Source organism: Gastrolobium bilobum, unplaced genomic scaffold (genome assembly GCF_033153095.1).
Source record: "Gastrolobium bilobum isolate Gb01-03AN ecotype WA unplaced genomic scaffold, APGP_CSIRO_Gbil_v1 utg2408, whole genome shotgun sequence".
Taxonomy (NCBI): Eukaryota; Viridiplantae; Streptophyta; class Magnoliopsida; order Fabales; family Fabaceae; genus Gastrolobium; species Gastrolobium bilobum.
Window position 1 is genome coordinate 23,606 of NW_026899693.1, and position 16,602 is coordinate 40,207.

At 34.5% G+C, this 16,602-nt stretch overlaps 1 protein-coding gene across 1 annotated transcript; it reads right to left on the reverse strand.

The window, feature by feature from the left end:
- Positions 1–138: 138 nt before the first annotated feature.
- LOC133292611 (zinc finger protein 6-like) lies at positions 139–801 on the reverse strand. Its single transcript, XM_061491034.1, has 2 exons — positions 464–801; positions 139–409 (listed from the first exon to the last, which is right to left on the reverse strand). Exons 1-2 carry the CDS (start codon positions 799–801, stop codon positions 139–141), a joined length of 609 nt encoding a protein of 202 aa, XP_061347018.1.
- Between the last annotated feature and the right edge of the window lie 15,801 nt (positions 802–16,602).

The window sequence follows — 16,602 nt, forward strand, 5'->3', positions numbered from 1 at the left end:
AATTATTTCTAAAGAATCATAATTACTTAAATAAAATTTACATTCGCACAAAACTCAGAATCTTAAAGCTAATAGCTACATCGCGCTATAGATAGGCTGATAAAAAAAAATAAAAAAATAAAAATTCAAACTCACAACTCATAGGCTAAGTTGCAAGTCCAAGCCGAACCCTTGTTCACTATGAAGACGACCACCACCATCGCCGCCGGTGAAACCACCAAACCCCGGCAGAGGCTGGTGGTGGCCACGGCCATCAGGTAAAGCTGTTGTGACAGTTACAGATCCTCCTAAGCGACCACCAGCTGCAGCATAGAAACCTCTTCCAGCATTAGTTACAAATGCTCCTGAATGGGTTGGGCTACCTGCATGCGTCGTGTATAGCCACGATGAAGGTGGCTGAGACGGTGGTGTACCACCACCGGCGAGGATATGATGTGGTGGTTGTGATGTTGGTGGTGATGATGAGAACCCTGATATGGTTGTATGGTGGAGATTTGAATGTGATGAAGCAATAACAAAGCCACGAGCAGCTTGCATTTGAGCACGTTTCAAAAGTTGTCTTTCTTTCTTGTGTGCGTTTTGGTGTCCTCCTAATGCCTGTGAATTGGTGAATTCTCTGAAACAGTATTGGCACTCATATAATTTTCTGGCATAAGACCTTGTTGGAGAATATTGATTATTCAAACCATCTTCTTCATTTTCAGTGTCTTTTGTGGATTTGTGAATGTTGATGCCAAAGAGCTTTAATACTGATGGGGTGGTAGTAGTATTGGATTTTGTATGGTAATCAACATCAGCCATGAATTTAATTAGGTCTTGGGGTGAAAAAAAAAAAAATGCACCAAAATATGTGATTAACTAATGGTGTGGGAGTGTGTGAGATACAAAGTAATAATTTGAGAGGCTTTTATAAAGGAAATGAAGTGCATGCTGGGAAACAGAAAAGCATATAATCATTTGTAGAAGAGAAATGATTGTGAAAATTTCAACGGAATAGAAAATAAAGCATATGTTCCTATGGGTAAAATAAAAAAGCACATAAAAGGAAAACCAAAGCAGCTTTAAATATAGGATTTTTGGTGTTTTATACCAATCAGGATTGGATTGTCGGAAATTTCTTACATGTTGAGAAAAGTGTGTGACGCTATGCATGATATGATAATTATGTTACATTACGCAACTTTTTAGATTTAAAATTTATATATGTCTCCATTTCGTAATTAAGATGAGCAGTGCTTTTCTTTTGGGGTGATAACATGAATAATATAATTTTGGGATTTATTAATCTCCTACTGTAGGAGATAACTTACCTCATGTTATAGAAACAAATCATGTGGGTCCCACTATTTTTAAAAAAATCAAAAAGAAAAGAAAAGAATGACACGACTTTTCATGTGTCACTTGCATGAGAGAATTCTCTCAAGTAACATAAGATAATTTAAACCCTATAATTTTTGGGGGCATGATTGGTATGAAATGAGTGCAGCATACCTTTTTTTAAAAAAATAAAAAATTATGGTCGTGCTTTTGTTTCTTGTTTTTAGCATAAAGGAGGTCAATATTATATGTCGCAAACTTCAAATAATTGGTAGAAAGCCACGGACAATAATATAAGAGGAAAAATTTTCTACTTTTAAAATACATAAGTGGTGTACTTCTAATTTTTAACACTATATATTACGAATAATATATAGTTATAATATAAAAAGTTATTTTTTCTTTCAAAAATTACTTTTCATATTATACCTATATATTATCCATAGTATATAATGTAAAAAATTAAAAGGATAAACAGACTTAACCTACGAGGCTGTTTGGTACATGGCTTATCGATATCTTACGGTTCTCGGGAAAATAATTTTTTGTAAATTTTAAATTTTCAGATATTATCGTAAACTGAATGTAAAAATCATATTTTTAAAAATCGAGATTCCCAGACAAAAAAAAAATTTCTCTTGTACCAAACGCCCGCGTAATATAAAATTAAAAGGTCTTATATAAGTGAGGGTGGTTTGGGCAAATAAAACAAAAGGGTATCTGCTCCTTGGCTGTAAATGCTAGATACGTTAGTAATCTAGCTTGAGCATATATATTTAATTAATTTCAGCGCTAAGTGTCCGGCCTTTTTTAGCATGGATTGCATACATTGAAGATTAAGCTCAATATCAAAAGGACTATATACTTTGCATCATTAGATAAAATAAAAACTAAGCTGATATTTGTTGATTTCTAAAACATTATTTTAATTCTTATAAAATTGATTAAAATATAGTAGCCGATGAATCCAGAGGCAGAGTAGCCTAGGTTAAGTGAGGAAGTCAAGCATTGAGAGAAAAGGGACACAGGATTGGACATTTGAAATGATCAAATTAAATGGATTGAGGGTGAGAGGGTCCACAATGACGTATGGTGAATGGCATGCTAGACATGCATCTCAAGCATGTCTGCGTGATTGACGTTAACTTAGTCATGAATTATTAGGACAAAATCTATATAAATCTTACTAACTTCCATCAGATAGGTTCAATGTATTAAGATGATATCAGCACTACATGCTCAGTAGAATGGTCAATACTTAATAACAGTGTGGGACTACTGATTATGCACGTGATCACAATTTCTCAATATATATAAAATATTTTTTCGGCCAGTTAAGATAAGTTTATCTCTGGCTAGTGGCGAAGCCGAGCTCTAATTTGAGCCCGGGTCAAAATATTATATGTATATTTATTTTTCTTAATCTTAATGAGTTCATACATAATATATTAAATACAAAGCACCTGAGCAGGTAGTACCAAGAAAAGTTATAATTTTATTAAATATTTTTTTAATTTTACTAAAAATATTTTTTTTATATACAAGTGAAAATTGAACACATAACCTAATATAACTTACCCAAATCTTTCACCAAAAATATTTTAAGTTTTAGATAGAGGTAAATTACAAATTGTAATTGGGCCAAATTACAATTTTAAGTCGGGCCAAATTATAATTAATTATATATAATAAGTACAATTTAGTAAAATTTAGTCCGGATTGAGGCCACACCCACCTTATATGTGGCTCCGCCACTGTCTCCGGCCACCCAAACACTATGTCGTTTTGTTTATTTATTTTCTAATATTAATTGATTCACCTTTGAATGGTTATGATTCCCTTTTACTCTATCTTCCTTTATTACCATTGATCTATCTTTGTACGGTTATGATTTAATAATTGCCAAAGATAAGGTTATCTTAAGTGACTTGAGAAACGATAAGTCATATATATATATATATATATATATATATATATATATATATAAAGGTACGATCAGTGGCGGACCCAGGAATTTTTCCTGTGAGGGGCTAAAAATTAAATATTTGTTCCTCTTTTCAACCACAATATGTGGGAGACCGAAATCCCAATCCAGAGAACATAACTCATAAATACCTTTTTTAACTTGTTATAGAGAGAAAGAAGGAGACACACAGAGAGAGGTGGAAGATGTCACCGTAAAATCTACTATCATTTTGAAAAAAATTACACCTTTTCAACCCCTAAAATGAATATTTTTTATGCAAAGAAAAAGAGAAGAGAGCAAAGGTTTAGATTTCACAAAAGATATGTACTAATTGCTATAATCTAAATAGATAATTCAAAGCAGACCCCTCTCATTTCTTAACCTCTTTTTCTATTCACTCATTGTTAGCCCAACAAGAAAAAAAGCCAAAGATAAATTAGAAGAGACAAATTTCCAAGAAGCACAATCACCAAAACCCTTCTCCCCCTCGCTTCCCTCTCTGTCACGAATCATTAGAAAAGGAGAGGGATCGAAAGAATATAGTTCATTCTTTCATAAGATTCTCAGACTTCTTATTTTTATTCATGGATGGGAAGATTTGTGCTAACATCTAAGCATAATACAAGTTGAAACTGTAAGTTTCAAGTTGAAGCTGCAAACAGAGTTAGAGGGGTTTCAATAGAAATAGGACCTAAGAATATAAAGAAGCTCTATAAACTCTTTGCGGTAGGAGAACACAACTTCACATTAATGGAGAGAAAAAATGGAGGTTTCTGGCATTATACTTATGTTCAAAATTTTCTTCAAATTTTGAGGGGGGCGGCGGCCTACCCTAGCACCCCTTGGGTATGATCATTTGACACCAGTATTAAATTTGAAATTTGACACCTTATCTGAGATTCGTTAAATCAAAAAAGATCAACGACTCTCATGTGTAAGTATGTGACATCATTGATCTAACGGCTCTTAGATGAGGTGTCAAGTTTCAAATTTGACACTGGTGTCAAAGGATCATACCTCATATATACATATATATATATATATATATATATATATATATATATATATATATATATATATATATATATATATACTCTCTTAATGTTGGCTGTTAATATTATCTATATTTAATAGCTCTAATTATTAGGATACAAATGTATATCGTTACACGCGATAGTAATTTTTACATTTTGTTTTAGACGAAATGCACACGCTCATTTTTTTTTTAGCAATTGTAAATTTATAAATAGTGAATTAGCAAGGATGTCATGAAAAAAGAGATCACTACTAGAAAATGTTTTTTTTTCGACGGAAAAATTCCGTCGAAAATGATGTTTTCGACGGAATTTTCGACGGAAATGAAGCCGTCAAAAATATCTTCGTGGGTAACAATTTTTTCGATAGAATTACAGAAATTTCGACGAAATAATTTCTGTGGAAAGTTTCAACGAAAAAATAATTCCGTCGAAAATTTTCGACGAAAAATGAACGAAATTCGGTCAAAAAATCTTGTCTCAATTTTCGACGAAAAATAAATTCCGTCAAAATTTTTTGACGGAAATTGAAAAAAATTCCGTCGAAAAATCTTGTAATGATTTTCGACGGAAAACAAATTCCGTCGAAAAATGAATGAAATTCCGTCGAAATTTTTCGACGGAAATGAATGAAATTCCGTCGAAAAATCTTGTAATGATTTTTGACGGAAAACTAATTCTGTCAAAAAATCAGTCTCAATTTTCGACGAAATTGCTTTTTCATTTGTTTCTCTACAAAATTAATACCATTTTATGTTTCACACCTGATAAACAAATATAATGAAAGTAACATATCAAAATTATTGGATCTTACTATAATTTATGTGTACAAAAGTCCCTGCCATATACAAATCAAAAGAGACTTATATATACAAATGTCCAAGACATATACATAAACAAAAGTCCTTGTCATATCCTAATCCAAAGAGTCCTATATGAATAAATGTCCAAGACATACTAATCAAAAGAGACATACATATACAAAAGTCTCTATCATATACTAATCAAAAGAGTGCTATATATATACATGTCCAAGACATATGCTAATCAAAAGGGACATACATATACAAAAGTCCCTGTCATATACAAATAAAAACAGTCCTATATCTATAAATGTCCAAGACATATACTAATGAAAAGGGACATACATATACAAAAGTCCCTGTCATATACTAATCAAAAGTGTCATATATCTATAAATGTGCAAGACATATGCTAATCAAAAGGAACATACATATACAAAAGTCCCTATCATATACTAATCAAAAGAGTCTATGTACAATAGCCCATGTCATATACATCCAACAAAGATACAAAAGTCATGCTGGTGGATGACTTGCATGATCATAGTCATCACCTACATCCTGAGACGGGGGCTGAGTCTCGTCGTCATCCTCAGTATCTAAAAATTCCTCAGGAAGCCTTCGCAAAAGCTTCTCCATTTTGTCCATTCGCCTCTGCATAATAACCATGAGACTATCCTGTTGCTGAGCCTTTTTCTCCTGCTGTGCAGCCTTCTCTTGTTGTTGTGCAGCCCTCTCCTCTTGCTCTGCAGCCCTCTCCTCTTGCTGTGCAACTGTACCCTGCAACTGCATAATCAATGTGCGCATCCTGTCATGCTCTTGCTGGGACACTCCAAGTGGTATCCTATTGGAGAGTCGAGATTTCTTATATGCTCCTCCTAGTGTACCTAAACCGTATAACTGTCCTTTAAGGTTAACCCCACCAGATGCCTGCACGATCAAATCATTATCCGATGCAACACTGCTAACATCCTCTCCTGGAATGACTTGACTGTCTCTCTCTTCCCTAAGTCTCGTAAAGCCATCCTAAAATTTACATAGAAAGTATTCATGTGTTAAAGTAAGGTGCACTAAAACTCATCAGCTTTCAAAAGTAAACATTTTGGTGTAACAATAGATATTACTCACAGCTGTTGTCTTTGCCTTGTCATTGCACCACTTGTCACGATCATCTTTAGATGTGTGTGTATGCTTGAACACAGCCCAACCCAAGGTAGACGGATCTGTGACCCCATCTTCCTGCTGCGTATATATGTACATAAAACAATCAGAACATAATACGCTAAGTATAAAAAATAGCTTACCATTTTACATATCTACATGCATATGAAAAATTACTATTATTCTTACCAACCGCCTTGCATGCTCATGAAATGGAATTGAACCTCCAGAATGTGTAGGTCCGTCAAATTTGGACCTGTTCCTCTTATTTGCTTCAACCATTTTCTTCCATTTTTTTTTATTTTATTTTTGTAAATATTTTCTTCCATTTTTCATTAGACCAGTGAACCTTCAAACCATCAAGAACATCTTGTCTCATCCAAGACGTATCGCCCTTTCCTTTTCTTATCAAATTCAAGTGATTTCTGATTATGTCAGTGGCTTTGGTCTTGTATGCTTTATGAAAAAGATATTAGTCATCTGGCAAGTATTTATATTTTTCCTACAATGATGAAACAAGACAATTTAGAAAAAATATCAACATTAGCTTCAAAAACCTTGAATCATACATAAATATTAATATGGTCAGATTTGAAGGGCAACATTACCATCAATGAGTTAAACCAGTTCTCCTTGACATTGGTTGGAACTGCCTTATATGTAGGGTATGGACCGTCATAGTTGCGCTTGATTATACCCCATATTTTGCGCACTACATCACATGGTTCAAAGCTGAAATAAATTGTAATTTGATTATATTCATCAATGCATTTAAATTATTGTCAACACTTATATGAAGATGTATTGAAAAAATATCACAACTACCATTAACATTTCTAGTACTTACTTGCTCCCATCAACGGTCGGTCGTACCCATATACGATTGTCCACAAGATCTTTCCCCCCCATTGTGGAAAAGATCTTGCATGACAGGCGGAGGTGGTCCATAATATGGAGCCTCTGGTGGGGACGAAGCGTGATCCTGTTTAACAAAAACAAGAGATAAAGACAAAATCTTTTCCAATAATCAAATGTGAACATAAATTTTTTGGAATAAAAAATGTAGAATATGTGCATAATTAGTCGGATAACCTCATTTGCTTCTTCAGTAGAAGCTACAAACGTCTCCTGCGTCTCCGGGACTGCCGATGGTGGTGATTGTGCATCTGGTGATGTTGTTTGCATACGTGAAGAGAATGACGTGTGGTCCTGCCCTCGACGGTTAATGGCCCCTCGTCCATATGTACATAGAGAGGTATTATCTTTACCTCCACCCCTACCATGTGTACTGTCAAATGTCTTCATCTGCAATAAGAAACATTCATGATTGTTATATCAGTTTACCATTACAATCTCCATAAGAATTGATCATTTGTGAAAATGTAACAAATATTAGTTTACCATTACAATCTCCATAATATGTCATCAAAATTAACAATACATCCAAAGATCAGCGTTTCTCAAGTACCAAATATTACAAAATTACAACTACATTGACATATCACAAGAAATATGACCACAAACAAACATAATATGTCATTATCCTACACGGTTCTCTAATGATTGTTTATAATTGGCATTTCATTCTAATTCCTCATTTTGAACTAGGTCTTCTTCTTCTTCAGTCTCCTCAGTTTCATAATCGTCGTGTTCTGCTTCAGATGATGACAAGAATTGTGGTTCCTCAATGTCTGTGTCATCACTATCAATGCTTTGAGCAGGGATTGTCTCTAATTCAGTTGTAGTGTCAACAAGGATCTGATGGATGTCTGTACATGTTTGCAATGAACACCAAGCTTCTTAAGGTTGAGGGTGCGAGTGACAAGTGCCTTCTGGACCACGTGCCCTATTCCATTTTGAAACTCTGGTACTGCATCATTGAATGCATTAAACAAACAAACAATCATTTAATCATGTCGATTCAAACCAAAAAATTAAAATACAAACAAGATGAAACTACAAGAAACCATTAAGGGGAGGAAATGTTACCAAAAGAGCTATCAGAAGAAGAACCACTATAGCAAAGGGGATGATTAAAGAAAAATCGAGCGAGAACCACTAGGGAGAGTCTCTGCAAACAAGAACCACTATGTCACAATGACAATGGAAGAGCTATGAAGAAGAAGAAAGATCGAGGCTTACAATTTGCAAAGAGACGTCAAGCTAGGGCGTGCGAAAATCTAGTGGGAAACTGGAACGAAGCAATGACATGGGTGGGAAAATGAAAGTAAATGAAATTGTATGAGTGATTATATAATTATATAATTTTAAATTTATTATACACATATCATATTTTTAAAATATAATGAAAGATAAAATATAACTTCAATGTGCAAATCATAAAATATGTTCATCAAAATATACCTATAAATAAAAATCGAATTAAAATTTCTTTATTGTATATTTCAACATTGCCTCTAAACCCTCTATCACTAAAATTGCCACGTAAAGCACTTCATTACTAAATGAAAATGAAATAATTCACAAAAAAAATGCAAAAAGAATGGTGATTACCAGTTGCTAACATTTAAATATTAATTTGCTAATATACATATTAATTTAAACATTCGTAGGTACATTTTTTTTAAGAAATTCATAGGTTTAAGTTTTTAACACTTTTGTTATAATTATTTTTAAATTAAAATAATTAAAAATTAACAAAACCTTTACATGTTTTGTATACACCTCACGCTCACACTTAGTTAAAGGGGTTTTGAGGTGCAAGTCCCACTATAAAAGCCAAACAGAGAGAAAAAACAGAGTATACAGAGATAGTCTAATTAAAGTACTTAGATCAAGGGATTTTGTGATCGTTCTTAATTCATAAAAATAATTTTTTTTATTAAATCATGAAATGAAATTAATAATTATTGTTTATAGTAAATAATCTTTCAAGTAATTTATTATGAAATTAATTTATAACTCTATCTTAATTTATTTACATTTTATAAACATATTTAAAATATGGCATCAAATTTATTTAAGATAGTTTAAATATGGATTATCAAAATAAGATATTTCCATTTTTTAATAATATCGTAACGATATCGAGAAAAAAATAGATAAAGTAATCACTTAACCCCCATGGTTTCAAATTTTCACGTAGACCCCTTGTGGTTACAAATTTTTTCACTTAAACCTCTTGTGGTTTGAAATTAAAAAGATTATTTCAGATGAAATTTAAAAAACATTATTTATGATCAAGTAAATAGGTATTATCAAAATAAGATATTTACTTTCTCTAAATAGATAAAATTAAAATATTTCAATTCAATTTATTTTCTTCATAAAATTAAGTTAATTTTTTAGAATTTTTTTTTTTTTAAATCTTTAATGCATTAGGTGAGAATATAAAATAAAAAGAGGTGAAATTTATTTTCCTATTATTTATGTTTTAACATTTTTATTTTGTAACAAGGGGTGTAAGTGAAAATATTTGTATCCACAACAAGTGAAAATTTGTAACCACATGGGGTTAAATGATAAAATTTTTCAGTACAATGGGTCTAAGCGATAAGTTTAAAACCACTGAGGCTTTTCTTATCAAATGTCACAAAATCTCAATGAGTGAAAATGAAATTTAGCCTCTTTTCTTACATACTCTCTCTGTTACCTCCATCGTTCTCATAGCCAACACTCCCAATCTATCGGTCACTCTTTCTTCCCTTTTCTTTCCACTGAACCAACATTGAAGGGGCAAGAGAAGCTTGTCCAACCTTCTTGTGTAACATTCTTGTCTCGGGCCAGTTCAATTAACATAAATATAATATGTAATATGCATCAGCGAAAGTCTTACTTAATCTTTTAACTCGATTAGCGGAAGTACAAGCCAAATTTTTCTTTTCTTTTCTTTTCTTTTCCATTAATTCACATGATTTATTGCAACTCATACATATTTTCTTACTTGTTCATAACATACTTTTTTCTTTCCTTTCATTATGTAATACATATGTGATCAATGACCAACATGATATAACCACAAATGTCATTACAGACCGAGGAAAAATTCATAAAAATGATTTCTTTTTGATTAATTTTTTTGTAATAATTTTTTACGGAATTAGTTTTGCGTCAAAAATCTTCGACGTAATTCATTTTCCGTCGAAAACCTTCACAAAATCAATTACCTTTCCATTTATTTTATTCATCCGGTTTCGACGGAATTTATTTTCCGTTCAAAATCTTCGACGGAATCCATTTTCCGTCGAAAACCTTCACAAAATAAATTTCTTTTCCATTTATTTTATTCATCGATTTTCGACGGAATTCGTTTTCCGTCGAAAACCTTCACAAAATCAATTTCTTTTCCTTTTATTTTATTCATCTGTTTTCGACGGAATTCATTTTCCGTAAAAAATCTTCGACGGAATCCATTTTTCGTCGAAAATATTCACAAAATCAATTTCTTTTCCATTTATTTTATTCATCCGTTTTCGACAAAATTCGTTTTCCGTCAAAAATCTTTGACAAATCCTTTTTCCGTCGAAAATCTTCACAAAATCAATTTCTTTTCCATTTATTTTATTCATCCATTTTCGACGGAATTTGTTTTCCGTCAAAAATCTTCGACGGAATCCATTTTTCGTCGAAAATCTCCACAAAATCAATTTCTTTTTCATTTATTTTATTCAACCGTCTTCGACGGAATTCTTTTTCCGCCAAAAAACTTCGACGAAATTCATTTTCCGTCGAAAACCTTCATAAAAATTTTCGTTTCCAATTTATTTTATTAATCTGTTTTTGACGGAATTCATTTTTCGTCGAATATCTTCGACGGAATCCATTTTCCGTGGAAAAATTTTCGACGAAATCAATTTTTCGTCGAAAGTTTTTGACGGAATCTGTTTTGCGTCAAAAAAATTCAACGATAAACGAATTCTGTCGAAAATTTCGTCAGTAATTGTCACGAAATTTTTTTCCGTCGAAAATAATGACTTTTCTAGTAGTGGATATGTAAAAAAAATTAATTAATAAATAAAATTTAATTCTATTCATTATGATTTACATGTTCAATAATTAAAAATAATGTTCTTCTTATTATTAACTAAATAAAAGTTGGACACTATATTATAATTGCATTCTCTAATGATATATAAGTAATGGTCGGTACATTACATATGAATGTTGAAACAAGAACAATTATGGATTACACGATATTATAAATTTTTAAGTAATTAAAATTTTACATAGAGTTTCTTTTACATGAATATGTATTATAAATAAATGTAATTTAATAATTAGGCAAAATTTTATCCACTAACGTTTTCTTATAGTCATTAAATTTGTCTTCTAAGTTAACTTGTAAAAAAACCATTGAGCGATGAGTGAGAGAGAGAAAGGTGATCATGGAAAGAATCCTGGCAAATCAAGTGAAGAACTTGACATTCTTCAAAGAAGTAATAAGAGGAATAAAGGTGAGGGAGATCAGTTTTCAAATGATGTATCTATGATACCTAGACATGAAGGTTGGATGGAAGATGAGAATGGCCAACGTTCAACCTGGAGGGAAATTCTGATGCGTCATAATGGAGAAGATGATGAATGGGAAGGAGAGGCGTCTGCCGAGGAAGACTTAGATGGGGAGGAACCTGCTGAGGAGGAGGATGTCAACCATGGAGGAATTAAGATGTGGGAGGAAGACGATGGGCGTACTTATTTTAGTTGCACCAAAAGAGCAAGGAAGAGAATGAGGAAACCTTGGGAGAAAGCTCTGATTGTTAAACTCCTTGGGAAGAAAATTGGGGTGGAGTTTATGAAGAAAAAAATAAATGTCTTATGGGCTAGAAAAGGCAAAATCAATGTCACTGATATTGGCAATGACTTTTTCGTAGTCCAGTTTAGTGAGAAAGATGATCTCAATTTTGCGTTGAACGGTGGTCCATGGATTGTTTTGGGTCATTATTTATCGTTGAGGAAGTGGGAACCAACTTTCAGACCTAATAGTGCTGGAATTGCTAAGATTGCTGCTTGGATTCGTCTACCGGATATTCCCATTGAATTCTATGATGAAGCTTTTTTTAGAAGGATTGGAAACTGGTTAGGCAAGATGATCAAGGTAGACAGCAATACAAATGCTCATGTAAGAGGACGGTTTGCAAGAATATGTGTGGAACTGGACCTATCTCAGCCATTAAAGGGTGATTATGTTCTGGAAGGATTTACCAAACAAATTGAGTATGAAGGATTAGGGCTCATTTGTTTTGGTTGTGGGAAATATGGACATAGCACCGAGAATTGTTCAGCTGCTCCAAAGCAACGCAGTTCATCCGATATTCATAATGACGATCAAATTCATCAAGAGGAACCTGGCAACTCAGAATTCCATCGAAGTAAAGGATTGGGACCTTGGATGGTTGTTAATCGTCAACGCAGGAGCCGGCAACCTCCTCAGACGGCCGGTGCAGTCCAGCCAGGCGCTGGTTCAAAAACGTTACAAAGGAATAATGATAAGGGAGTTATGACCAGCGATAATCATGGAGATAATCATGGTGATAAGAGAGTTATGACCAGCGATAATCATGGTAATCATGGTAATAAGGGAGTTATGACCAGCGATAATCATGGTAATCATGGTAATAAGGGAGTTATGACCAGCGATAATCATGGAGATAATCATGGTGATAAGGAGGAAATTACGCAATCACGGTTTGCAATCTTAACAGCTGGACCTATTAATGAGGAGGATCATAATCAAATAATTAATTCTGTTACTCCTCATATGGGGGCCCCTCAGTTTGAAATTCCTCAGAAAATATGGACTAAATCCAAAAAGTCCAAAGATACCCCTAGGACTAAATCAACGGTTCCTACTATGCATGCGGCTCATTCTTCAAGCACGGGTAAGAGGTGTCCAGTCCAGAGTGAAAATCGTGAAGATCATACTCCCGTTCCACCATCTCCATCAATTGCTACTCCCATGGCGGTTAGTCCTATGCAAACAAATCAACATGATCAGGAAAATGGGATGAAAACAGATAGCACTTTGAACCAGAATCAAGAGCAGTTATATGACACATTTCATAAAACTGGTCCTGATATATCAGTTGACAACAGCAGCGACATCCAAAATCCTGAAACCTCAACCATCTCTACGTGCATGGAGGTGGACAGAGTTCACCAGGAAGATATTTCAAGAATGAAGGATGCAAGAACCTTGGAGTCTTGCGTTCAACATAGTTTTTAATGAATTTATTCTTCTGGAACTGTAGGGGAGCAGTGAAACCCCAGTTTCAAAATTCGCTTTTTCTGTTTACTAGGAAATATAAGCTTAGTATTGTAGTGATTCTAGAACCTCGGTGTAGTGGTCAAAAAGCTTCTGACATTATCCGAAAATCTGGGTTTAAGCATGCTTTTGTTCAAGAGGCAGAAGGTTACTCAGGGGGTATTTGGATCCTCTGGAATGATGAGACGGGTCTCGTTGAAATTATTAATCACACAAAACAGTTTGTTCATTTTAAAGTTCAGAATTTTCATGTTCCTTCCTTTTCTTGCACGGCAGTTTATGCGAGTCCTAGGGAAGAAAATAGAAAGGAGCTATGGGATGATCTGCTAAACATTAGTCTCCATTGTAATGGGTCGTGGTTGGTGGCTGGGGATTTTAATGAAATAGCAAATCGGGATGAGAAGAAAGGTGGCTGTAGAGTTAACTTAAACAGATGTTCCAATTTTGCAAATGTTCTTCATAATTGCAAGCTGCTGGATCTTGGAGGATCAGGTCCTTGGTTTACATGGAAGGGTCCGAAGTTTCTTCATCTTGATCGTGTTTTTAAGAGGCTGGACCGAGCCTGTGCTAATGCAAGTTGGAAGACTACCTTTACTGATGCTGGCGTTAAGGTACTTCCACGGATTTATTCTGATCATAGTCCCATTTTGGTCTACTTGTCTAACTTGGACACAGGTTGGAAAAATCGTCCCTTTCGCTTTGAGATTGCTTGGATGGAGCATTATAACTTTACTCAGTTTCTGGCTAGGAGCTGGAATGTTGTGAAAGACACTAGAACGAATCTGCATGATCTGACTCCAAATTTAAAAAGATGGAACAAGATAGTCTTTGGCAACATTTTCAATAGGAAGACTAACCTATTGCATAGTATTGCAGAAATTCAGAATCATGTTGATTATCATACCAACTTATCTCTCCAATCTAGAGAAAAGGAGGTTAGGAAGGACCTTGATGCGGTTCTCATACAAGAAGAGATCTTATGGTTTCAAAAAGCCAGGGTGAAATGGATAAATGATGGGGATAGAAACACCAAATTCTATCACATTAAAACAGCTACTCGAAGAAGTTCGAATAGGATTCTTGAGTTAAAAAATTCTGATGGGATTTGGGTGAAGGAAGCTAGACAACTTCATCAATTGGTAACAGATTTCTATAGCAACTTGTTTAGTGAGGAAGTCCTTAATCGTGATTGGGTGAAATCAAAGACTACTTGGCCCCTTCTGCACGATGATCTGCTATCTAATTTGACTCGTAATCTTTCGGATGACGAAATTTCAAAAGCTGTTTTTAGTATCAATGGGTCAAAAGCTCCAGGGGAAGATGGTTTTCCAGCTGCCTTTTTTCATAAGAATTGGAGTCTTATTAAGACTAATGTTATTAAGGATGTTAACATGATGTTTCAGAATCCCAATCTGATTCACCTTGTGAACTCGACTCTTCTGGTCCTCATTCCAAAAGTAAAGAGACCTGAAAGTGCTAAGCAGCTCAGACCAATCTCTTTGTGCAATGTCATTTATAAAATCCTCAGTAAAATTCTGGTTAACAGAATGAAGCCCCTAATGGAAGAGATGGTGTCTCCCTTCCAAGCTAGTTTTGTTCCTAAACGACATATCCAGGACAACATCATCATCACCCAAGAGCTGATCCATTCAATGCGTAGAATGAGAGGAAGAAAGTGTTTCATGGCAATTAAAATCGACTTGGAAAAGGCTTATGATATGTTAAATTGGGAGTTTGTTCGTAAAATTTTGGATGAAATTCAAATCCCACACGGGTTCACAAATATTATCATGAATTGTATCAACTCTGATAAGGTCTCAGTGCTTTGGAATGGAGCCATTGCAGGTGACTTCCTTCCTTCAAGAGGAGTTCGTCAGGGTGATCCTTTATCTCCCTACATTTTTGTTCTAGCCATGGAAAAATTGTCTCATCTCATTCAAGATGCGGTTGACAATAAGAGATGGAAGCCAATCTCCGTGGGATCAAAAGGTCCTAAGATAGCCCATCTGATGTTTGCTGATGATTTGATGTTGTTTGCAGAAGCTTCTCTAGATCAAATCAAAGTTATAGTGGATTGCTTGGAGACTTTTAGTTCAATGTCTGGCCTAAAGGTTAGTATTCCGAAATCTAGTATTTTTTTCTCGAAAAATACAGATGCTCACATTGCAGATGATATCATAAATGTGTGTGGCTTCAAGCAAACTCACAATATAGGGAGATATCTTGGGTCCATGATGAAACATGGTCGAGTAACCAAAGACCATTATGCTGATGTTGTTGCAAGAATTAGGCACAAGTTATCTGGTTGGAGTAACCAGGTCTTATCTTTTGCCGGTCGAATTACACTTTCCAACTCCGTTATTTCAGCAACTCCTATATTTCAAATGCAACACAGTCTGCTTCCTGTAGCCATTTGTGATGAAATAGAGAAGTTGCAGCGTGCCTTTATTTGGGGTGATAAAAATGGTCAAAGGATATCTCATCTGGTTGAATGGGATAATATTTGCAAGCCTAAGAGCATGGGTGGCTTAGGGGTGATTAACCTTCGTGTCCAAAATATGGCTTTCTTTCACAAGCTTGCATGGACGATACTTACTTCGCCCGATTCGTTGTGGGTTCGAGTTGTAACAAGTAAATATAAGAGAGGTTTGGATCTTCGGAGGGAAGTAAATCATAAAGCATATGACTCATACTTCTGGAAAAATCTGTGTAGTGTTTGGCCATCTTTTCTTCAAGCAATGCAATGGGAGATTGGAGACGGTAATGATGCATTATTTTGGACAGACAATTGGTTGGGTTTAACTGAGTGTCTTGCCTCTCTGGCTACTCGTACTCCAACTGGTTTGGAGTTGAATCTCCCTGTTAGTGCCTTCGTGAACAGCAATACTGGTCAATGGAACTTTCCCTATATTCGTCAATATCTCAATGATCAAGCTGTTGCAAGGATCCAAGCTGCTCTCATTCCTAGCGCATCGGATGGAAATGACCGCATTATTTGGAGAAATCAAAAGGTTGGCTGCTCTTTAGTTAAAACCGCGTATTATAACATGCTTGGTTTCCCTCTCATGCCGTTGAAAAATTCTTGGACTACCATATGGA

Bases quoted from the DNA above. Each gene is read 5' to 3' on its own strand.
- LOC133292611 (XM_061491034.1), bottom strand. From the start codon at position 801: ATGGCTGATGTTGATTACCATACAAAATCCAATACTACTACCACCCCA. The intron at 410-463 runs ATCATCACCACC...CGGTGGTGGTAC, and splicing joins ACAACCATATCAGGGTTCTC to ACCACCGTCTCAGCCACCTT.